The following is a 25,190-nucleotide window of genomic DNA, read 5'->3' as shown; positions in this document are numbered from 1 at the left end:
GGAGAAGGAATATTGAAGGTGACAGGGTTGAGAGGAGAATGAGAAGGTACCAAAGGAGACATAGGAGGACTGGTAATAGGAGAGGGAAGATCTCCAGTGGCAGGAGGAGTGACAGAAGTGGGAATTGGAGATTCAATAAATGGTTGTTCAAAAGAAGGAAAAGATGAATGGGAGAAGAAGATTATGGTTTGTAAGGAAAAATATGCTCATGGAACACTACATCTCTAGAATAGAAAACAGAAAAGTTAGAGAGATTCAGTAACTTGTAGCCCTTCTTCCCGCATGAGTAACCCAAGAATAAGTAGGAGATGGCTCTTGACTGGAATTTATCCATGCTCACCTTAAGTGATGTTGCAAAGCAAAGGCAGCCAAAGGATTTTAAGTGTTCATAAATGGGTGGATTCCCATGTAATTTTTCATAAGGAGAGACGTTGAGCAGAAGAGGTGAAGACATTTTATTTATAAGATAAGTAGCAGTAAGTATGCATTCACCCCAAAACTTGAGAGAAAGCTTAGACTGAAATAGAAGTGCCCTGGCAACTTCCAAAAAGTGTTTGTATTTTCTCTCCACAACACCATTTTGTTGTGGAGTGTGAGGAATAGTTCTTTGATGTAGAATACCCTCATTTCCAAAGAAATTAGTGGCTTCAGTACTACTATCCAATTCAAAGGCATTATCTGACCAAAAGTATGAACACTGGAATAAAATGAACTTTTACCATAAATGTAAATTCCTAAAGAATAGATAGGGCATTACCCTTACTAGAGAGAATGTGTGTCCAGGTTACTCTAGTGTAATCATCCACTAAAGTGAGAAAATACCTGAACCCATTATATGTCTTGGTGTTATAGGGTCCCTAAATATCAATGTGAACAAGTTGGAAGAGGGCAATAGATTGTATAGAAATGTCATAAAAAGGTAACCTTTGTTGTCTAGCCATTGGGCAAATTGGACAAAGAAAAGATTGTTTAGAAGAAACTTTGTTGGACAACAAGAAATAGATCTCATTCTATGAAAATGTATATGACATTATCTTTGATGCCAAAACAAGTCCATTTTATTGATAGTGGATGTTTGATTACAAGTAGAATCAACAACAGTTTGACTACAAGCAGAATAAACGACAATTGAAGGTTGATTGGAACAATGAGTAAATGAATTAGACTTATTACCAGATATTGAACTAGGTTGTACTATAGAAGCAGTAAGAGAGGAAGGAAATAGATTAGCACCTGGATGTAGGTAGTATAATCTCCCAGCAGCCTTACCAATAACCAGTGGCCTCTTCAAAGAAGGGCCCTGTAAAAGATAATTAGTTTTGGTAAGTACTGCTATGCAATCCAACTGTGTGATAAGTTGATGAATAGAAATTAAATTGAATTGGAAAGAAGGAACAATAAGTACATTGACCAATGTTATAGTCTACGATGTAATGATCCAGTTGATATAACTTTTACTTTATAACCATTGGGTAAAGTAACAAGGAAGTGTTTAGGTAAAGGTGTGAGATTTTGAAGTAAATGTTTGTAAGGAGTCATATAGTTAGTGGCTCCTGAATCCAAAATCCAGGGTTGCATACCTAGATGTGTAGATGCATATGCATGAGAAGTAGGATAATCAGCAGCATAAGCACTAAACAAACCTGCAAAGTGAGCAAAAGTAGAGTCTTCTGTGGAGGAAGCACCAGGAGACATGCCACTAGAGAGTTGAACGTGCTGAAACATACTCAGGAGATGTTGATATTGTTCCTTGGTGAAGCAATGAATTGAACTATCAGAGGAGGCAGCAGAAAAACAAGAAGAAGGGACATATGGAACTTCAGTCTGGACACAAGATGCTAATTTCTTGTTTTTGGTGAACCTAAAATCAACAGGAAATCCATACAGCCTGTAGCATTTGTCCACAATATGACCAGTTTTCTTGCAATATTTGCAAGACACAGAATTTGCATTCCTTTTAGAGTCAAAGTTGACTTTCTGGGTGAAGTTCATGTTGTTGTTGTTGAAGGAAGTAGGAGAGGCTAGGAAAGATGCTGAATCACCAGAAAAACTAGGAGTATGTGGTGCTTCTCTCTGGCTCTCATCTTGTTGTAGGATAGAGTAGACTTTACTTATTGTGTGGTAAGGGACTCATCATCATGATGGTGCTTTTGACAGTAGAATAAGATTCATTTAATCCATTGAGGAATTGGAACAACTGTTGGTCTTCTATGAACTTGGGAAGGGCCCCACATGAACAGGTAGGTCCCACATAAGAAGAATTCAATTCATCCCAAAGTGTTCTAAGCTTAGTAAAGTAGTTAGCTATGTCCGGAGAACCTTGCACAATTGTACTTATCTTTCTCTGAATTTGTAGATACTTTGACCCGTTGGACTGCCCAAACCTCTCATTGATATCTTTCCAGACCTCTTTGGCAGTCTTAAGACACATTACACTTGTGGCAATTTCTCTTGACACAGAATTTATGATCCAGGACTTGACCATATCATTAGACCTTTCTCAATAGGGATAATAGGGTGAGTCTGGGGTAGGTTGGGATATTCTCCCATCTAGGATCCCTAGTTTATTCTTGGCAGATAAGGAAGTGAGCATGCTACTTCTCTAAAGAACAAAACCCGTACCATTAAAAGGTATTGAAACCAATTGACTACCAGGATTGTCCGAAGGGTGGACATACAGAAGGTGAGAGGGATCTAGGGAGAAAGGTACAAAACCTTCAGAGTTAAGGGTTGTGGTATAACCTACGTTATCAGGAATACTACTCATGGTAGCACACTTAGTGAATTTACACAATCACAAAAGAAACAAACATCAGAGACCAAATCTGATTTGAGACGAACAACAACTTCTACACACACAATATGCAAATCACAGAATTTTCTCATGCATGGAGAGAAATAAGTTGTAAAATTGTAGGTAGGAAGAATGTTACCGGTATTGTGAGCAAAATCGAAAAATCCTAGGACGACACTCGAACGAAGCAGAAAAATGTTGATAACCGTTAGATTTCACCAACACAACATCAGAAGAGTCGATTTCCAGCTAAAGTTATAGAAATCTCCAATTTTCTTCGAGGAAATCACGTCCCAAACGAAAACCCCAATTTCAGCGAACCAAAAAGGAAAAAGGAAAAAATGCCAATCAAGAGTAACATCGGAGTGAAGCTGAAAGTGAGCTGATAGCAAAACCATGCTCTGATACCATGTTAACAACATCAAAATCCATCATCAACCGGAAAGAAATTGAGAGAGAACTCTAGAACCTTTTAAGGAAGAGAGAGAAAGAAGAGTGCATTACATCGTCTAGAAACTTCTACCGACTTATTACAAAATATCCTAATATAACTAAAAACAATAATGAATCTAATAAAATCTATTTACAGGTATTTATATAAGCTTGTGGGCTTGATGGATTGCACTGTTGGGTCGTGCAGTGTTGCTTATATTGGGCCTGGACTTGGGCATGAGCTGTAGAGCATGTAAAGTCAGTGTTAATAATGTATCTTTTTGTTGTTATTGCTTGTTGTTACTCCTTTTTTTTATCTTTCATTGAGCTGAAGGTTTATCAGAAACAATATCTCTACTTTCTCAAGGTATGGATAAAATCTACATACACACTACTTTTCCCAGATTCCACCCGTGAGATTACACAGGTTTTTGTTGTTGTTGATATCTAGTTAGGGGTCGTTTGGTATGAGGTATTAGAAAAAATAATGCAAGCATTAGCTCTATGCATTACTAATACCTTGTTTGGTACATTTTTTCAACCTGTGTATGTATTAGTTATACATCATACTTGGTATTATCCTATGTATAAGTAATGCATAGAAAATCATGGCATTAGTAATACCAAGGCTATTAATGCATGTATTAGTATGGTTAAAGACATAATTGTCCTTAAAGTCTCTTTAAAGCTAGTAGAGAATATGGAGGATATTTTTGTAAACAACTATTTTTCTTAAAAATTATGCAATGCATTATAATTCTAATACACCACACCAAACAATAGATAAGAAATAATATCTGCATAACTAATACTTGCATTACTAACCCATGCATTATTAATCCATGCATTACTAATACACATTATTCCGCATTATTCTTATGCACAGTACCAAACGATCCCTTATGGATAAAGTTAAAATTACAACCCGAATGAAAAGGAAAAAAATAGAGAAAAATGTCAAAAGCAGACTGGTGAAAGCTCGCCCTTAGTAGATGAATCAGCTCATTACAATAGGCAGCAAAACCAAAGATAAAGACTGTCTGTTGACAATTCACAAGAAAAAAAAGTTGCATAAAATGACCGGAAAAGTTAACTTCTAACAACAGAAAACAAAAAAAAATAAAAAACAAGAGGATACCCTTTTAATTAAAGACTAAAGGGTTCATCATTTCCAATTCCCAACCCTAAAAAGGTATCAAATTAGGATAATGATAATTAGCAGTAGCACTTAATATTAAAAATTAATTAAATACTGCTCTGTTCACGTGACCAAATATATGGGCATAGCTGAAGTTGTGGAGATCCTATGCTGCTGCTGGTCCATGTTAAATTCCCTGAGTTTAATGTAGGGGATCTCTAAATCACCTTTCCGGTTAGGAGTTAAAGTTCCGGCGAGTGGACCGGACGAAGGCCGGCTCGTTGTACGGCAAGGCGTATTCGACCCACTTCTGCTCTCAGTAATATAAACCGGCCCAGATAATGATCCCCGGAAAGTAGCACACTGGCGGTGAACTTCGCCGTCGACGTCAAGATCACCGTCGCCGGAGATTTTTTCATTTTTGGAATTAGTAGTCCTCTTGAAAAAGAGCAGAGCATTTTTCCACCATTTTTTGCGGCTACTGTTCTTCTTGATCTTTTTTGAAGATTCGTCTTTTGAAATTGGTTTTTGTAGCTTGAAATGAACTGTATCTATAGAAGATCTTGCCGTTTCTCTAATCTTGTGCTTTCTTGCTTCTTCTAAAATCTGTTAATAACAACGTAGTTTACTTATTAATAAAATGCATTAATTAATGGCGTAATTTAGAGCTTGTTAGAGTAAAATTAAGGACAAGAACGCATCTTTATTTAAGTTAACAGGTGCAAAATCAGTTGTTTCCGACTCAAATTACGTATATGTACCTAAACTAAATTAAAAAAATAATTATGTATTTTCGACGTACCTGAAAATAATCGATTTGAGGGTCGAAGCCATAGTCACTGAAGTGTTGAGGTTCAACAAAGGGGAAAATGGGGGATTTGTTTGACATTTTTTGGTTTTTTTCTGTGGTTTTGTTGTTTGCAGATTGAAGAGAGAATTAAAAGGAAAATGAAGAGTTGGAAGGAAAGAAAAATGGGAGGGCAAAAGTGGGATAGTAAGGAATCGCGCCTTTGGGGGCTCAATGGCCGTTGGTATTTGCAAACCCTAATTAATGCCTATTGGCTATTTTTGCAACTTTTCATGATTTTATTTATTCAACTCCCAATACAAGCCTTCTTCATATTTAATGCAATTAAGTTATTTCACACATTGAAAGGTGGTAGCATATGAAGCATAACACAACTGTGTTGCACTTCACGGGAGAAAAGTGTGCTGCACTTTTTCAGTTTTTATAGTTAAAAGAGTTCTTAACACATAAGCCTCGAGATGCTAAACATCATTATATGTAGACAGTCACGGAGTAAGCTTTAAAGGACCAAGAAAATTAAAACTTGAGAACTTTAACTCAGATCTGGTCAAAAAATATTATGCGTGTGCCTCGCTATATATCTAGAATTCTACTGCCTCCATTCAGTTTTTACTTGTCAATTTTTCCAAAATCATTTTTCTAGAATGCTATCACTATTTTGGATGTTATCGTAAACTTCATTTAGCTTTTTTAAGGAACATAACAGGTTTATTGTGGACAAATAAAAGTGAACGGAGGGAATAAATCTTTATCGTACATATTCCTTTCAATTTATTTCCTTTTTGAAAAATATAACTGTGGCCTACAGTTCTAAAAGAGGAGAGACAACTTTCTTTACGTATCGAGGCAAAGGAAATTTTTCCAAATAATAATAACAATAAGGAGCAAGAGTAAATTTTCGTTGAAATAATAGTTTGTAAAGAAAAAATGAAGGGTAATTTTGGGGTGCGACAGCCCCTACCTGTTCCCTAACTCTGCCCCGGAAAGGGGGCTTCACATTTTTTGCTTAAACTGTCAATTTTATGTTTGAAAAGTACATCAAATGTGATTACAAGGGTCAAGTTTAAAAAAATGTGAATTATTACTAATTTATTAGCCAACTTACTGTGTTTCGCTCTTAAATCAGTTTAGGAATACTCTACACTTAGAGAAGTCGTGTTATTCTTTACCAGGAATTAAGGAGAAAAGAGAAAACCTAAACTTTATTTTATCCGATTGATATCACACTAGATCTATTTGTTAAGAACACAAGCATTACTCAATATAAATATCCACATAATATTATCTGTAATCAAGTGTTTGTAACGTTAACTTGTGTATATTTGGCAATCAAATATTTATATAATTATATATAAGAAAATTTAATTATGTTGATCATTTAGAAAATGCTTGACGAATCATTCAAGTTCTTAAGCGAAACAAAAGAATCAATAAAAAAGTTTCAATGCTAAAACGTACACTAGTACAAATATTATAATTTCTTCCCACTAGTTTTTTACGTACACATTAAAACTTAAAAGATCATTTTAAGAAACCATAAATATGAATTTTGCTCAAAGTCAATTAGAAATCATGTTTCAATACGGGGTTTAATTTCTAAAGTCTTTGCTTAATATTTCTTAAACGTGTTGAATATAATTTTAATTTGATTGAAGATGGGTCCACCACTTTACCCAGATTCACAATTTACTCGTTATTTCAAAGTGGGGTCTTTTCACATGAATAAGCATAAGTAGTCATAACTGCAAAAAACTTATGGATCACGTAAACATTTACTAAGGATTCAATTTTCATCAAAACATTTTCTTCGTCAAATTTCCCATCCACAAACCTCCCTTCCTCTTCAAAGAAAAAAAGAAGGAAAATTTGCATAAATATACAATTCAACACATGCGTACACACACATTGCATCTATGTAGCCATATTTTTTAGTTTATTTTCGTATAACTATTAAAGTATTTTTTATCGCAGTAGTGTTTGTATACTCTTATACGTTATTATATAATATTTTATATACATATACAAGCAATATATCTATCTTGTATAATAGTGTATTATAAATGTCTCTTACTATAGTGATGATTTTTTTTTTTTTTTACAATTTTCAGTACCCATTTTTGTTTAAAGACGACTAAGGAAAAATGGTTGGGCACGATAATGGGGAGCCATAATATCCACCCTCATCTGGATATTACAGTGCAAATCCCGTCTGATATCAACTGTAAATCAACATTTATCGAAGAAAGAAGATTTTCATCTTATTTAGACTTGTACAAGAATTAAACTCTCATACTATATAAATGGGAGAACTTTTCTATTTTTAACCACTGTTGGCACGTATATCAAAATAATAAAGTTTATTGTTGTCTTCTAGCTGTTGTTCAAAGTATTCTTCAGTTCCTCTTTTCTTTAGTTACAACAGAGCCTGTATCGAGGGCTCGATTGGAACTAGTTTCAGTGTTCAACTTAAAGCCAGGCTTAATTGTTCCATCACGTTTGGTTTGATCATTTTATCTCTCTTTAATTTAATTATTTGTTGTTCTTAGATCATTCATGTTAAATGAAATCACGTATCTTTTAAACCGCGAACAAATTTAATTGTTACTTATTTTATGGCTAAACAGTTTGGCGCTCACCGTGGGGCAAAGGATAATAGAGGTGATTTAATGAGAATCTCTATAACACACCCTATTTTACACTTGATCTTTGAAGTTTGATTTCAGGTTAATCTAAGAAGGTCAAATTATAAGTCTACTCATTTGAACGTTGACGCCGAGTCAGGCCACCACAGTGAAAACAATAACGTGGTATCCAACAATACCCTCCGTTGATCCCAATGGTGTCCCAATCACTGATCATTTCGATGCTAACTTATAGGTTGCCATTAACATCAACATGCCAACTGACCCCGAAAATAGCATTCGCAGGGCACCCCAGTCGTCAGCTCGAGAAGCAATCGAAGAGAAAGGTGATGGAGTTAGCTTGCGATTGATTTACGAAATATTGCAAGCTCAGCAAACGACAATAGTGCAGTTGCAGACCCAAGTTCATATCCCTAATAGGACCGAGCCCGAGCGGATCAGAGAAAACACTCGAAGGAATAAAAAAATTATCATGGAATCGGATAAATTCGGGCCCGAGGAAGCTTCTGAGGTGATTAGGTTCTAAATGGAGCAAATGGACCTGCCCCCAATCGCAGATGATTGGACCGTGCAGGCATTCACTCAAGGGCTCAACCTCGAAGTTTCGTTATTTCTCAACAATTGAAGCAAAACTTGGTGGATTACCGGGCGGTACTTGGGCCGACGTCCATAACAGGTACGAATCAAAGATTATAGTCGAGGACGACCAGTTGGGGGTCCCCTCGGCGTCTGTTTACCCTAATAGAGTGAATGGCAGATCTAAGAAGACTATGGACTAGGAGCCAAGGCCGGTATGGGATCGGTATCATCCATACGGCTCAGACAAAAGGGGAAATGGATCCGGTCGCCATCTAACCAGGAATGACAGAAGAAATGAATAAGGACCGAGCAACCTGGATATGATGAGCAAAAATGATTTTGACATATCGCTCGGGGTAGGAAATCACCAAGATTATCGAAGTACAATTTCAACGTGGATGCTGCAAGTCTGAAAGTATAGTGTCGGCCATTGGTCGCATCAAAGAGATGAAGTGGCTTAGACTATTTCAGTTCGATCCCGCACATATGGATCACAACTTGGTGTGTAAGTACCACGATACTCGCAGTCATAGGATTGAAGATTGTTGATAGCTAAGAAAGAAGTGGCTCGATTATTCAACAACATACATCTTCGGGAATTCCTAAGTAAACGGGCCAAAAATTATTTCAAAAACATTGGAGCTAACAAACAGATTGAACAAGAGGAGCCCTAACACGTGATCAACATGATCATTGGGGGAGGGATGTCCTCCAATGGCCAATGATAAAACGCACTAAAGTTTCTATCACAAGGGAAAAGCGCACACGGGATTATGTCCCAAAAAGGGCCATCTCGTTTAGCGACGAGGATGCCGAGGGCATCATTCAGCCTCATAATGATACACTAGTAATATCCGTACTTATGAAATAATCTTGAGTTAAACATGTGTTAATTGATCTATGTAGCTCGGCCAACATCATCCGATGGAGGGTCGTAAAGCAATTGGGCTTTTTAGACCAATCGTACCGGCGGTCCGGGTGTTGAATGGATTTAACATGGTGTGCGAGACCACCTACCAATGAACAATCCCAGGAAACAAAGTTCTACGTGATCGGGGGGGATATGAGGTACAACACCTTGTTTGGAAGGCCATAGGTTCACAGCTTGAGGGCGGTGCCTTCAACCTTACATCAGGTGTTGAAAATTCCAACTTTGGGAGGAGTTAAAACAGTCTACGAGGAACAGCCAGCCGCAAAAGAGATGTTTGATGTCGATGAAGTGACCCCGGTGACCGCAGTCTCGACATCAAAAAACTAGGGACTAGTCGAAGAAAAGGAAAACCAAATAGCAATCAACGATCCCGACCTCGAGCGAGCCGTAAACACAGGAGGAGCACACAACTAACGAGGAGGATGATTACGGTGTCCCGAGATCCTTTATCGCACTCGATGACACCGATGTCACTAAATCGACAATCGAGGAATTGGAGCAGGTTATATTGATCGAGCACCTACCGAATCGAAAGGTATACTTGGGCACGAGGTTAACTCCCGAGCTCAAGAAAAACTTATTGATATCCTTAAATCTAATACTGATTGTTTTTCCTAGTCCAACTTAGGTATGATAGGGATCCCATCGGAGGTGACAACTCACAAATTGAGCCTGGATCCAAAATTTCACCCGGTCAAACAAAAGAGAAGGCCGCAGTCCGAGATCAAACACACTTTTATCAAAGACGAGTTATCTAAACTTTCAAAAATAGGTTATATACAGAAAGTCAAGTATCCAGATTGGTTAGCTAACGTAGTGGTCATACCTAAAATAGGAAACAAAATTAGAATGTGTGTACATTATAAGGACCTAAACAAAGGTGTGTCCGAAGGATTTATTCCATTGCCTAACATCGATCGAATGATCGACGTGACTACTGGACACGAGACATTGAGTTTTCTCGATGCCTGTTTCGGGTACAACCAAATTCAGATGGACCCGAGCGATCAAGAAAAAACTTTTTTCACAACAAAATTTGGCACCTACTGTTATAACGTTATGCCGTTTGGGCTAAAAATGTCAGTGACATGTAACAACGCCTTGTTAACCGGATATTCGAAGAACAAATAGGGAAACCAATGAAGGTTTATATTGATGATATGTTGGTTAAGTCCCTACGAGCAGAGGACTAGTTGAAGCATTTGTAGGAAACCTTTGACATATTGAGGAAATACAACATGAAGTTAAACCCGAAGAAGTGTGTTTTCAGGGTCTGCTCAGGCAAGATCCTCGGATTCACGGTATCCAACCGGTGAACAGAGATCAACCCGTACAAGATAAAAGCTATATAATATATCACTGTATTTTAAAATGTACAAGCGGTACAAAGACTAACCGGTCGGATAGCCACGTTGGGCTGGTTTATTTCGAGGTCGACGATAAGAGCCACCGATTTTTCTCATTACTAATAAAGTGGAAAGACTTCTCTTGGACCATGGAGTTCCACCGAGCTTTAGAAGAACTCAAACGATACCTATCGAGACTCTGAAGGCAAACGAGCAATTGTACCTCTACTTGGTAGTTTCCGAGGAGGCAGTAAGTGGTGTCATGGTCCGAGAAGAAGAAGGTATGCAATTTCATATTTATTATGTTAGTAAAAATATAAGTGATGCCGAAATAAGGTATCCACAATTAGAAAAATTAGCGCTCGCCTTATTGAGCGCATTTATGAAATTATAACTGTACTTTGAGTGTCACCCCATGTGTGTTGTAACCTCTTACCCGCTGAGGAATGTAATGCACAAACCTGAGCTCTTGGGTCGGCTGGCCAAATAGGCCGTAGAGATTTTTGGGTACGATATCGAGTACAAACCCTGGACCGCCATAAAATCTCAAATTATGGCAGACTTTGTTGCCAATTTTACGCCGGACTTGGTCCCCGAGATTGAGAAGGAATTATTGATCACTTCGGGGACTAGCTCGGGGATCTAGACTCTATTCACGGGCGGTGCCTCCAATGCAAAGGGGTCTAGGATGGGCATCGTATTAAAACCACCTATGGGTAACGTAATAAGGCAGTCTATTAGAACTATAAAATTGACTAAGAATGAAGCCAAATATGACGCTATGATTACAGGTCTAGGACTAGTTAAGAGCCTGGGGGCCTAGGTGATCGAGGTCAAATGTGACTCCCTTATCGTTATCAACCAAGTCAACAAGACGTTTGAAGTAAAAGAGGAGCGGATGCGGAGATACTTGGATAAGTTGAAGGTGACATTATACAAATTTAAGGAATGGACTTTACAACACGTACCTCGAGATCAAAATAACGAGGCCGGTGCATTGGCCAATTTAGGGTTGTTAGTTGATTCCTATGAATTCGACTCCGGAGAATTAGTTCAATTGAAGAAGGACACGCCGAGGTGAAATTGACAAACTTAACTTGTGACTGGAGAAACAAGTACATAAACTACCTTCAGAAAGGGAAATTGTCGTCGGATCCCAAGGTACGTAGTAAAGCTTCCAGGTTCAGCTTAGTCGAGGGAAAATTATTCAAAAGATCACTTTTCAGGCCACTAACTAGGTGCTTGGGTCCGGGAGAGACCGACTACGCAATGAGGGAAGTACACGGGGGTACTTGGGGAAGCCACTCAGGAGCGAAATCCTTGGTTCGAAAACTGATTAGAGCCGGTTATTACTTGAACGTGATGGAGAAGGATGCGATAGACTTCATTTGAAAATGTAACAAATGTAGAGGCATGCCCCGATGATTTATCAACGGGGGGAAATGCTTCACCCGATCCTATCACCATGGCCATTTATAAAATGGGGGATGGATATCGTCAGTCCCTTGCCATGGGCACCCGGTAAAGCCCAATACATATTGCTCATGATCGGCTAGTTATCCAAGTGTGTGGAAGCACATGCATTTTAGAAGGTTCGGGAGAAAGAGGTCATCGACTTCATCTGGGATCATATAATATGCCGATTCGGGCATACGGGCCGAGATCGCTTGCGACAACGGGAAGCAGTTCATCTACGGTAAGGTAAGTAAGTTTTTCGAAGAACACAAAATTAAAAAGATCTTGTCAACACCTACCACCCTAGTAGGAATGGTCAAGCAGAGTCGACAAACAAAACTATACTCCAAAACTTGAGGAAGAGATTGACCGATTTAAAGGGAAAGTGGAAAGAAATTTTGCCCGAGGTTTTGTGCGCATACCAAACGACTTCGAAGTCAAGCACTGGTGCGATCCCGTTCTCTTTAGTCTACGCCACAGAAGCTCTGATCCAGGTCAAAGTAGGAGAACCGAGCCTAAGGTTTGATTATGCTACCGAGACATCAAATGACGAGGTCATGGCCAAATCTTGGACTTATCGGACAAAAGGAGAGAAGCCGCCCCAGTCTGGTTAGCGGCCCAAAATTAGTGAATGGGGAGATACTACAACCAAAGGGCTAACCTTCGATAGTTCCAAGCGGGGATTTGGTACTAAGGAAAGTTACGCGACATACCAAGAACCCAAACAACGGGAAACTAGGTCCGAACTGGGAATGTCTGTTCAGAGTTGCAGGTATCACCGGGAAAGGTTCATATACGCTCGAGTCAGGGAACGGTGTACAACTACCGAACAACTGGAATGTGGCACACTTAAAGCGGTACTACTACTAAGGTACGAACATAATTTCCTTTGAAGTTTGTTATGCTTTGGACTAACCCATGTAGGTATTCACTCGAGGTTAAATCTGACGATTAGGTCTGAAAGCATGTGTTGCACTCTTTTTCCCTTGGACCAATTTTTCTCGAAGTGGGTTTTACGACAAGGTTTTTAACGAGGCAACAGTGTTGATACCCAATTTTGCCCTCACATTTTTCCAAATAGTATATATATTTTCAAAATATCATTTTGCATCATTACTTAATTTACAAGATTTATACACATATTTTTATAATTTTTCACAATTTTTAGAGTTTTAAAATTAATTTTCTTGCATTTGAAATACTGGAATATTTATTAACTACCCCTTAAATTATTTTGGTGATGATTTAATTACTCAAAATTATTATTTGTATTATCATATATGTTCAAGAATATGTTTACTTTATTTTATGCTATTCACATAATTTTACAATAATAGCCTATATTCACGCATAATTTCATTTTATTATATTATTTTGTGCCAAAATAGCATTTTATATTTTTATAATGTTAAGTTATTATTTTCAATCATTTTATTGCATAAGTAATATTTTATTATTTATTATTAATTGTTTTATTTAAACAATTTTGTGTATTTAAAATATAGCCCAAATTATACATTTTTTCGAACCACATTAGTGACCCAAACCCCTCAAATCTCTAGCCAAAGTTCCTTATCCCAACGCCAGCAGCCCTCTATCCTACACCCATCTCCTGACCCACCCCACTTCCCTTTTGATCTTGGCTATTGGTCTCAAATGACCAGCAGCCCATAATAATTCCCCCACCTCTCCTTATAACCTCACAAACCCTAGCCACCACCCCAAATTTTCTCCAAATCCAGCTCATCCATGGATTCTTACCATGATTTACTTACCTTTTCCGGATTATACCGCTATTACTTGTGTAAATATGGTATTACTTAGTACTTGCCCATTTTGGCAAGTATCAGTCTTTGAATCAAAGGAGATCGACTTTATTCTCCAAGATTTGGATGATATTTCGTCCTTATACGTTCATATCAAGGCTATAAGGTTCAGAATCACCAAAATCTCCGGTCAATTTCTGATCCTAGTAAAATAAGGGTTTACCTGGTTTCTTCTCCTAATTCAATTCTAAATTGATTTCTGCATGTTCTTCTTTCCTTGTTTATGTTCGATTGACTGTATTTCCTTACTTATGTGTTGATTTTATTACTATATAAACCCCTCCCCTAACCCCCTTTGAAACAAAACAGAGAATCGCCTTAAGAACTATCCCCTCACTCTCACTTATTCGATATTATCCTGAAATTAAGCTCTTGGCCGGCTGAAAGTCAAGGACACCATATTCTGTTGACCTTCTCCAATGCAAGCACAGCTCGGGGTCTATTTCGAGGCCTTTGTGAACTCTGAAGCTCTGGGGGTTTGAGGTCTTTCGTCACTCACCTACAATTGCTGTTGTTTCTGAGATTTTCTTTATTTGCTTGTTTGCAACTGGTTAGTTTCATGTACCCTAGTAACTCTACTCCTTTTGTTTATGTTATATGCACTAGTGTTTGGATTTATCTGAGTTAATTTTGATATTATGCTACTGCATATACAATTCTGCTTGTTTTAGCACCACTCTGTAGTTTCACTAGCTTCAATTCTGTGCAAATTTTGATGTTAACTCCATGAGGATAGCTAAGTTGACTCATGATGATTGCCTTGCTTTTCCAAAACCCTTTTGAGTCTATGTTCTTGCCCAAATTACTCTCTTCATATTGAATCCTCCTATGTATAATTTGCTATTTCTCTGCAAGTTTTGCGACAATGTTGTCTAATTTCTTAGCTTAACATGTCAGCCATAGTGCATGCCTATTATAAGTGTCCAGTTTGATTAATTGTTCACCTTCATGTTTAAGTGTGAACTGGTCTGTTGCTTATCATGACTTAGATCCTCTTAAAGGACCAATGCATGCCCAGAACTCATTGGAGTGTGTCTTTGCTAGGACTTTCATGTAGAAACTGCTACTTCTCTAAAGTCACCCTGTGATTATATGAATTCTATATGCCAATAATGTTACAATTCCTAGGCATACTTGTTTCTTTGCTTTTGTGTGCTCACTGATCATTTTAAGACTCCTAGGGTGAAATCCAGCATATGCCTAGTCTATTCCATCTTTCTTTGTGTGATGCCTTCTTGCCTTATGAATGCTCACCTGTTGGATGTAAAACCTTGTGTGATGGTTGGTATTTACTTGAACAGTTCACATGTTAAGCCTTGCAAATTAGTTGTCCTTATTAAGCTCTTATGTTGAAGTTTCTGTGTTAAGTCTATATAATTTTGCCCATGACACTGTTAGATTTCCATGTTTAAACCCTTGTTTAAGGGCTCCATAGGATAGTTCTGGACCAGGCTAATTTCTGAACTTAGTTTGAAATAATCCTACTACTCTTAAACTTTGTTTCTAGTATGATAAACATAAGCTTGCCTCATATGTGTCTTATATGTTCTCCCAATTTGAGCATGATCTTGCTTAGAATAGTTTGCTAATTGCAGTTTATGGCTAGTTCTGTTACTTGTGTGGCCGAACTTAGTATTCATTAGCTTAATTATTAGGATCGTTTGGGCTTGGTATGTTGGTCCTGCCTTTGTTCTTGAGGTTTTTTTAAGTATACTGGCTGCGCTTGGAGTTTGGGCCTACTATCTGCATGAAGTCTTGAGCCTATTTGAAGACCTAGAGGTACTGTTAGGTTATCCTCTATTGTATTTGGGACTATAATTATTTAAAAGTGATATGTAATACCTTGTAAAATTGAATTGGGGATTTAGTGAAAAAGGGAGTTGTGGTATTCTAATACTTGTATGAAAGGGTAGAAAACATGTCTATAGGATCTATGTGCTCTATTTGTTGTTTTGATTAGCATGCTTTATTTATGTACGCTGATAGACAACATGCCTATAAGAGTCACGCACACACTTCACTTGTCAAAACATGTTAGTTCTGATATCTACTACACATGTTCCCATGTCTACTATTCAACACTTATATAATATGTCTTAGGGCGACGCTATGTGATGTTTTCACTTATCTAGTTATCATGCCTATAGGACTTCAAACAATCAGTCTATCGGTTTGCTTCAATTATTTTGGTGTACTGCTCATCTAGATTCTATGCCTATAGGTCTAATAATCAATCAACTACCCATATCGTTTGTACAACTACTCCCCTAGAAAGCATGCTAATAGGATCAAACACGAGTAATTCTGAGTTTTCTAATAGTTTTCACTGCCCCGTTGCGCAAATCATTTAGAGATCATGTTTATAAATTTTCATAACTTGTAATCTGTAATCTCAATAATCCAAATAGCAACACTGCCCATGAGATATTCTTAAACTGCGCGATCACTTAGAAGCCATGCCTATAGGTTTTAAACAACACTTCGATTTTGAAGTGCCTACTACATAATATGAAATCTGCCCGCATACATTTGTTGTTATGTGTAGAGGCTAGCTTGGGCCTTTAATTGTCTTTACGTGAAGTCCTATTTGTTTTGAATGTCGCTTAGTTTTATCATTTTTTAACAACCTAAGTACAGTCTAAAACCACCCAAATAGAGGTCCAAAACCTCATGAGCCATAGGAATGGGGCGGGTAGTGCACGCATAAGATACGACTTAGAATTGAATTAGAACGCTTTAGGCAAACAATTTCAACATAGTAATTAGGTAGCAAGAGATGATAATATGTGCCCGCTGATATGAGCAATCCCCTATCTTAAGGGAGTTGCGAAGTATTATTTATGTTGCACGGGTGATCCTTTAGGCTAAAAAACTTAGGACCCCCTCCCTCTCTTTTCTTTCTTTTACATACTTGTTACTTAGTCATTTAATATAGATCCTTATAGTCCTTAAAACATGTACCCAATTCCCATTGTGTTATAATAAAACTCTTCGATTTATATTTCTTGTTTATTTGATCACTTAGCCTAATTACCTAATCCACATAGCTTTAAGCTCGGTCGGGACACATACTTGTGGACCTCAAAGAGTGCCTAACACCTTCTCTTTGAGGTAATTTGACCCCTTACCCGATCTTTGGTGGCGTTGACTAGTCAAACAGAGTTATTTGCAAATAGGTGCCTTAACGCACCTCAAAATCTTTAGGTGGCGACTCTTCTCTTTTAATATCCATTTAAAAGAGTTGTCACACGTCGAAGCTCGCTTTCGCGAGAAAATGGGGCGCGACAAACAGTAAAACATGCTACCTAGTTTTGAAAATTGGCCTGAGGTTAGGATTCATGCTGGGATTGTTGATCACCCGTATTGGATCGATAGTATTCGATACCTCACGAGCTCAGTCTCGAATACTAGGGGATCTATTACGCCCTAAGTCAAGATCCTTGGAAGGCATTTTTTATTTAATGTTAAAAGCAAAGGCTTGAATATTAGAATTAATTGTAAGGGTCAAACGGTCAACGAATCGTGCCCGTGTAGCTCATTCTTGCCATGGCAGAAAGCTTTTGTGTCTTTCATCATGTACTTTACATGCAAAGTAATAAAAGAAATTTGCCCTCTTTATTTCATCACTACAAAACATTTTCATCAGTGATATTATCGTTAAGTTACTTAGAATAAATAATGGATTTAAAATCTTAGAGCCCACGGGCCTCCCCGAGTCGGGACTACTGTCCGATAATAGGATCGGACAACTTGGGCTGTCGAATCCCGAAGGCACCGAGCCTATTAGGCAGGACCCAAACATGACAGGTTATGGCCAATTTAAAATGGCTCGGAGATTTCTAATTCCGTACGTAAAAAGTAAGGTCCTTAACACATGGTTAAAACCTATGAAAAAAGGCCACCCTGGACAAAACATCATCGCGCCCAGTTGAAAAATTCAAGTATTTTAAAGACTTTGTATTTTATCAGATATTCTGAAGGCCTTTTGCAACTCGGAGTTGTTACTTAAACCAGGCCTCATTCGGGCTCTGGGAAACAAACACTCTAAATTATGTCCAATCTATGCTAAGGCATTAATGATACTTTTCAAACAAAGAGTTATAACCGGATGCTAAAAAGTAAAAGACATAGTATAGCCGAAGGAAACTTTTTTATATATTCCAAAAGTATTTGCAGAGGCATTGTTAAAAAAATGTACAAAAGAAAACGAAAAATAAACTAAGGAATCTCTGTCTAGTTTTTATCCAGAGCCCGATTCACTACCTGAATCCTCGGGCTCGTATATCTCTTTGGCCTCGATCTCGAGCCTCTTCAATATTGGACAATAGATTGAACCCCCGAGCATGAATCTCCTCGAGGGTCTCCCTCTGGGATAGCCACTTTACTTACTCAGCCTTTGTTATTAAACGTGCCTCGGATACCTCCACATCATTCTTGCATTGAACCAGCATATCCAGCCAAGTGCATCCCGTTCCGAGACGGTCGGGCCTAGTTGTGCTCGGAGCTCCTCAATCTGCCAAGACCACTTGTCAGCTTTATCCTTCATCACATTGAGCTGGTCCTTGGTTGATGCCAACTCCTCTTTAGTACCGTCCTCTTCCGAGGCCAGAAGATCCATCTTGCTCTTCAATGCCTTGGCTGAGACTTTGACCTCGTTCATCTTGTCCCGAAGCTGGTTGATCAAGTCTATCTACTCTTGGACATGCAAGGTTGCGGCATTTGTAGCTGTACTTAGCCTCTCGTTATTATTCTCAAATACCTTTACCTTTTCGACAAGAACGACATGCTTCTATTTCACCGATGAGGCCTCCTTTTGAGCTTTTTCCAGCTCAGCTTAGAGGATGGGGAGGTCCTTGAGGGCCTCGTCTCTTTGCTCGCTAAGAGCTTTGTACATGTCATTCTTCCGGACCTATTCCTTGAGCTTGAATTCGAATTCGCTCACCTCCATCCGAAATCGATGGAAGCTCTTATGATGAAGCACTGAGACTTGAGAAACAAAAATGATGTGATCATAAGAATACGTTAAGGTTAAATAAACCCTTCAAGGGATACAAAGAAATAAAAGCACACCTTGTTCAGAGCCTGTTGTGCCTCATTGAAAAGGCTTTGCATCTACCTCTTTCATCTTCGCTTGTTCCTCTTCGGTCACCAAGTAGAGAATGTAGCTGGCAATGCCGACCGATCCGGATAGCACCCAAATATTCGCCGGGATCATAAACATGACCATTCTTTATCAGGATCCAAATTCGGGGCGAGGGACTGCTTCACCAGCTTTGGGCTCGAGCTCGGCCTGCCTGACTTTGACAACACATCTTTTTTTTTGGGATCTCCGGGTAACCAAACTCAGAGTAGTCCTCCAACACACCAATGTACATGCCTTCAAAGAATAGGTTGAGGTCCTCGTCTGCGGCCAGTAATGTCTCGGTTGGTTTCTCTTTAATGTCCTAAGCCTTGTCAAATAGAGACTCCGTGTGAGACGGCGACTTCGGGATGTTAATAACACTAGCGGTTTCTATCGGAGTGAGAGTATCTTCTCGAGAGGTCGTAGCAACTGGAATTCCTTCGGGCTCCCGAGCCAAAAAGGGTTTGGCCTCCTGGTCACTTCCCCCCCCCCCATGTTGCCCGCTCTTCTGTATCAATGACTGGCCCATGCGCGACGAACTCGAAGTCATCATCTTTAGAGTATTCCCTGAGCCGGTAAAAGGATTCGGGGTCCGGTACCCTGGCCCAAGTACTCTTCTTGTTGTTCTTTTGAACCCTGAGCGTGACCCTCTTCTTCTTGGCCTTGCGTCCATGACCAGGGAACTGGAATACCCTCTTTTTCTTCTCCTTCTTCACAGCAGCCTCGATGGTAGGCTATCTTGAAGTGGAGGGTTTAGAAGGTGAGGATGGAGCCTCGTCCTCATCCATTTCCCAGAGCTTAGTAGTCTTGGAAAAACCTGTTGAAGGAAGAGAGGGACTTAGTAAGGATGATAGTTGATTAGAAAAGGAAACTCTACAGGGGAGAACACTCACCATGGGAACGAGCCTCCCACTTGCCCTTTGAGAGTTTACACCATTCGCGCTCAAAGTACGATAATTGTATATAGATCCTCTCAGTTACTCTTTGAAGCGGGGAACTACATTGGGGACTCAAGCAATCGCTGCACGACGGTAGAATCAAGTGATGACAAAGAAAAACAAAATCGAAAAAGTATTCTAAATACTCAATAGGAGAGGAACTTACATGTTAGGTTCCACTTTTCAGGGAACGACATGAACTCGAGGATAATGAGATCCTTGGTCTTGACCTGAATGAATCTCCCCTGCCAGCCTCGATCCCTGTCTTCATCAATGCTCGAGAATGGAGCTTTCTTTTCTCTATGGACGAGTTTGATTTATCCCTCTCAAAAGATTCGGGGACTGTAGAGGCAAAGTAGGTGGTCGATGGTAAATCGAGTCTCCTCTGTGTTATTGATGAAGTGACAGAGGAGGATCACGATCCTCCAAAAAGGCAGGTGAATCTGCCCGAGGCAGACCTCGTACCTCTTGCAGAAGTCGAGGACTATTGTATCCACCGGGCTAAGCATGAAGGGGTATGTATAAACACTTAAATACCCCTCCACATATGTGGTGATGTCCTCATCAGGGCCAGGGATGACTACTTTATTGCCCTCCCACTTGCAGTCCTCTCGAACTATCGGGGTGCGTGTCCTCGGTGATGGAGCATATGTACCTCCACACTTTCTCACATCTATCCCCTTGCTTGGAGGCTTTTTCGACCTTAAAGTCATTCTCTATAGAGCATCGACCTTCGAGGATAGTATTCTTTAGAGGAGGCTCCGAGGCCGCCTCAGGTACGACCACCTCGACATCCATGGCCAGGTTAGAAGTCGAAGAAGCGGTCTGTTTAGGCACTAATGTCGATGTTTTCTCCATCGAATTCTGGGAATATGAATGTATGAAGGCGGGTATGAAGATTGGAAGATGAGAATGAAGGTTTGAAGATCAAACTTGAAGATTCAAGGACAAAGTATGAAGATTTGAAGATGGTAAGATGAATATATGAAGATGTAAAGAACCGTGTATAAAGATATGAAGGGATTATGAGAAAGTAAAAAGTTCGGGGGTAAATTAAGAAGTTTTGAAATCGTAAAGCGAAAAAATGAAAAAAACACTGAAGTTTTTATAGGGGGAGGTAATTAATGCGTGATGTTTCGCATTTGAGGAAAGTGAACCAGCGGCTGACATGTGTCCGAAATCAGAATGACACAACTGATGGGACGTTTTACTGACTCATCGAACCGAATACAACATACGGAGGAAGGAGCCGGGTTTAATTAATCACTTCTCGTCGCTTCGATAAATCTGCTCTCCAAAAAGTGAAGGGACTATCTGTGTACGGGTAAAGTTGGGGATAATATTATCCCGATTTCCTGGTAAAGAAACAAGAAGAAATCATGATTTGATGCAACCTCGAGTAAAACCGAATGGTTCCTTGTTTCGGAGCCTGGGGAGGACGAATGGTACATTAGGGATCGGACATGTCACAACCCAAATCGGTGGGCTGCTGATCGCAGCGGACTCAACCTGAGAAAGAGTGGGCGCTAATACTTTTACTTCAATAGCGGTATCGGGGTCAATTTTCCACAGGGAACTTCAATCTATGTTTTAGCTCCTAATTGATCTTCTAACATTTTTGGTTTTCTTTTGATTAATAGCTACAATTTATCAACTACAATTGTAAAACTAAGTTATGCTAAAATTATGATTCTAAGTTGTATGCAATATAGAGAAAGGCACTAGGGTCGTGGCATGTACATAGGTGGTCAACTAACGGGTAGAGATTCATAATGCAAGAATGATGACTATGGGACTTATGCTATAACCGTTGCACTTTTGCACTCACTCTCACACCTCTCGGTAGAGAGAGTGATTTTGCCCAATTGACTCTCTCGAGACCAATTGGGTAGGCCAATTTGCCCAAGCAACTTATGGTTCAAGTTGGGTAATTACTCTCTCGAGGTTTAACCCGTTAATTGGGACTACCATTCTCATGGGTCCATCCCAATTCCTTGTTAGAATTAATCTTGGGGTCATAGACTCTCTTTCTCAAGAAGAGTCAAGACTCACTAAGCTAGACTTAGTGTTTGCAACCACCAAATCTTAATGAAAACATAAGATTAATTCAAATAACAAATACCCAACATCATTCATGCACTAAACAATCACACCCATTAATTACCCACACTAGGATTGAGCCACAACCTTAGCTAATGGGTTTAGCTAGCCATAATAGGAACAGAAATTGAAGAAATAATAGATGAAATTGACATAACAATTAACTACAATGTTAATCCACGTTAATACTAGAAGAAATTGCCCAAAATAGGCTAAAATCATGAAATCCCAAGTTCAGCAGCTCTATGCTCTCAAAACAGATATGGAAAAAATTCCTGCTAAAAAGTAAAATGTTCTATTTATACTACACAGGAAAAACCGGACAAAAATACCCCTAAGGGTCTGGCGCGGACCGCGCACAAATGACGCGCGGCCGCGTAGGGTTTTGGGCCTTCATATCTTGCTTCTGGCACTGGGGGGCGCGGACCGCACAAAAGTGATGCGCGGCCGCGTGAACTTCATCCACGCGGACCGCACTGATTAGGTGCGCGACCGCGTGGGCTTTTACCTTGAATGATTGAGTCTCTGATACTTTTAGGTGCGGACCCGTGAAAAGGGGCGTGGACCGCGCAGCTTGACTTGAAGATATCATGGCCTCTGAACTTTCCTGCGCGGCCGCGTGGCAGAACAGTGCGGACCGCGCAGGTTGAACTTGAAGATGTCCAGCTTCTGAACTCTCCTGCGCGACCGCATGACAAAATAGTGTGGACCGCGCAGGTCCTTTTGATCCCCCCTTTCAGTTATCTTTTGACACTTGGCAGATTTCACTCCTTTTTGAGCCGATCTTTAGTATTTGTCATCTTGTCGCTCAAACTTGCAATCAAGCGCAACTTGTAAGCATTTTGGGACTAATTTCTGGCAGTTAATGCACAAAAGCTTAGGTAAGAATGGGTATAAAACATGTAGAAATCACAGTTATCAACTCCCCCAAACTTAAACCTTTGCTTGTCCTCAAGCAAATAAAATGAGACCTACCCCTCAATGGACAACACTCGAGAAATTCCTGTTTATCCTAAAATAACCTCAACAAGCCTCAATTGGGACTAACAATTGCCCTCAATGCGAATGCATCATTAACACATTTAAACTTTGCAAACTTGTGGATCAAGTGCGACGCAAGAGCATCAAGAGTTGACACATTTCATCAAGGAACCTTTCTCAATTTCTTTGGTCATTGTGGAACCCAAACTCACACATCCTCGACTTTCCCTGAGTGAACCTCACCTTTTAGAGTATTTGCACACAAATCGAGGTGAATGGACTTCTCTCTCATCTCTCAAAAAGAAAAGGCCCTAAGTCCGGCTCTAAGTACCATATGCTTGCCCCTTATGTAAGTATCCACTAATGTAGGCTTCCCTCAACTCAAGATCATATAGGGCTTTTGAGGAGTCATTGTGAAGGCTTTGGGTAAAGGTAGGACGTGTTTTTGTTCAAATGGGTTCAATCTTCCCTCAAACACTTCTTTTGGATTTATTTTGGCACACTTTCTTGACTCAATTGAGTAATTCACTTCTCTCAAGGGGTTAGAGAGACGCATTGTCACTCTTTCTTTTGCAATTCAAATCCTTTCTCCTTTTTATTCCTTTTCCACACCTTTTTCACTTTTTTTTTGTTGTCCTTGGATTTCTTTTTTGGTTCTTATTCATTTTTGTCTTTCTTTTTGTCTTTTTCTCTTTTTCATTGCCTTCTTTTTCTTTTGCTTTTGCGCCTTTTTACCACATTGATGCCTTTCTTGTCTCCCCCCCCCAAACTTAGACATTTGCCATTTACTCAAGGGAAAATTTGGGTGTCAAGAGGGGGTTTCGTTAAGAACGGGTATAGGCTTGTAGCTTGGTTCATGAACGAAAAAGGTTTAAGGCTCAAAAGGGTTGAACTAGGGATTATTTCATTGGTAGGTCATGGAAATTGTTCAAATTTTGCATTTTGGATCAAGGAGAGCCTATAATCACGTCTCAAGTCAAGTTCCACCTATGATTTCGCCTCAACAAACATTCAGGGCAAGTTCTAGACCATCGGTTCGATACTTGGGCTCACGATTTGAATTCTCACTACACACACTCAAGGATTACCTAAGACGTAATCGAGGGCCCACAACGACCTTAGATATGATTCAAGCGCACAATGGCCCAAAATGACCACATGATGATTGTTTGGTCAACACAAGAGTCTCAAGGCCACAACTTTCACCATCCTAAACACAACATAATGTATTTGATAATAGGATCAAAGGCAAATGTGCTAGGTCCAAGTGAGGCTTTGCCTGAGGTACCCTTAACTATAAAAACTTGAAAATCAAAAAAGAAAAATAAAAAAACGGACTCAAACCCTTAAGAAGGTTGTCACGCCATCTATCATTGGGAAGAGCCACCCGGTTCGCACAACATCTCCCTTGGAAAGAAACGTGGCATTAAGAAAACAAGGGCTTATTGCAAATGCCAAAACAAGACAAAAAGGCTACGAGCCTAACTTTGCAACTAAGACGAAGAATTTTAACGAGAAATAGAAAAACATGCAACTAAAATGAAAAATTTTATCGAAAAATAGAAAAACAAAATGAAAACCGAATGAATATGTACAAAAGGGGAGTAGAATATACAACCAGGGGGGATGAATATATACATAGAATCTGAAGAGCATCTGGAATGAACAGTTATATACAAACCATCTACCAATTACTAATGTCAACAAGCTAAATGTAAAGATAATATGTACAGTAATCCAGCAGTTAATCAAAATAGTAGGGCCACACCCCCACGAATAAAAGCTAGCATTGTCCCCAATGCTAACTACCAAATAAAACATCAAAAATCAGCAAAGGATATAGAGCGGCCCCTCAAGCCTCATCAAACTGGTCCCCAGCCTGCTGCTGCTGTGCTGCTGGGACAGGTGTCTGCTCCTGATCCGGCTCATCAACTGGTGGAACTGAAGAGGGCTCAATATCTGCAGTACTAGACGGGCCCACCTGAGCTGGATCCACCTCGATCACTATTCCCTCTGTGCTAGGGATCTTTCTCTTCTTCCTTGGCCTATCCTCCTCTGCTTGTGGCTACATTGCTGTTGGCTCTCCAGCTGGATCTCC

At 39.5% G+C, this 25,190-nt stretch overlaps 2 protein-coding genes across 2 annotated transcripts; both read right to left on the bottom strand.

Annotated features, from left to right (window-relative positions):
* Positions 1–206: 206 nt before the first annotated feature.
* LOC138869392 (uncharacterized) lies at positions 207–2,485 on the bottom strand. The gene is made up of 5 exons (XM_070147008.1): positions 2,239–2,485; positions 1,459–2,084; positions 1,174–1,300; positions 341–678; positions 207–224 (listed from the first exon to the last, which is right to left on the bottom strand). The coding sequence occupies exons 1-5, from the start codon at positions 2,483–2,485 to the stop codon at positions 207–209; spliced, it is 1,356 nt and encodes a 451-aa protein (XP_070003109.1).
* A 1,521-nt stretch (positions 2,486–4,006) lies between these two features.
* Positions 4,007–5,645, bottom strand: LOC104217703 (uncharacterized). The gene is made up of 2 exons (XM_009768012.2): positions 5,167–5,645; positions 4,007–4,970 (listed from the first exon to the last, which is right to left on the bottom strand). The coding sequence occupies exons 1-2, from the start codon at positions 5,251–5,253 to the stop codon at positions 4,488–4,490; spliced, it is 570 nt and encodes a 189-aa protein (XP_009766314.1). The 5' UTR covers positions 5,254–5,645; the 3' UTR covers positions 4,007–4,487.
* Between the last annotated feature and the right edge of the window lie 19,545 nt (positions 5,646–25,190).

This window comes from Nicotiana sylvestris, chromosome 1 (genome assembly GCF_000393655.2).
Source record: "Nicotiana sylvestris chromosome 1, ASM39365v2, whole genome shotgun sequence".
Taxonomy (NCBI): domain Eukaryota; kingdom Viridiplantae; phylum Streptophyta; class Magnoliopsida; order Solanales; family Solanaceae; genus Nicotiana; species Nicotiana sylvestris.
Note: the sequence above shows the minus strand (reverse complement) of the source record. Positions and strands in the feature narration are given on the sequence as shown.

Bases quoted from the DNA above. Each gene is read 5' to 3' on its own strand.
- LOC138869392 (XM_070147008.1), bottom strand. From the start codon at position 2,485: ATGGTCAAGTCCTGGATCATAAATTCTGTGTCAAGAGAAATTGCCACA. The intron at 1,301-1,458 runs GTAAAAGTTATA...TATCTTTTACAG, and splicing joins CTTTACCCAATGGTTATAAA to GGCCCTTCTTTGAAGAGGCC. The intron at 679-1,173 runs GTAATAAGTCTA...ACTTTTGGTCAG, and splicing joins ACAACCTAGTTCAATATCTG to ATAATGCCTTTGAATTGGAT.
- LOC104217703 (XM_009768012.2), bottom strand. From the start codon at position 5,253: ATGTCAAACAAATCCCCCATTTTCCCCTTTGTTGAACCTCAACACTTC. The intron at 4,971-5,166 runs GTACGTCGAAAA...TGTTATTAACAG, and splicing joins CTCAAATCGATTATTTTCAG to ATTTTAGAAGAAGCAAGAAA.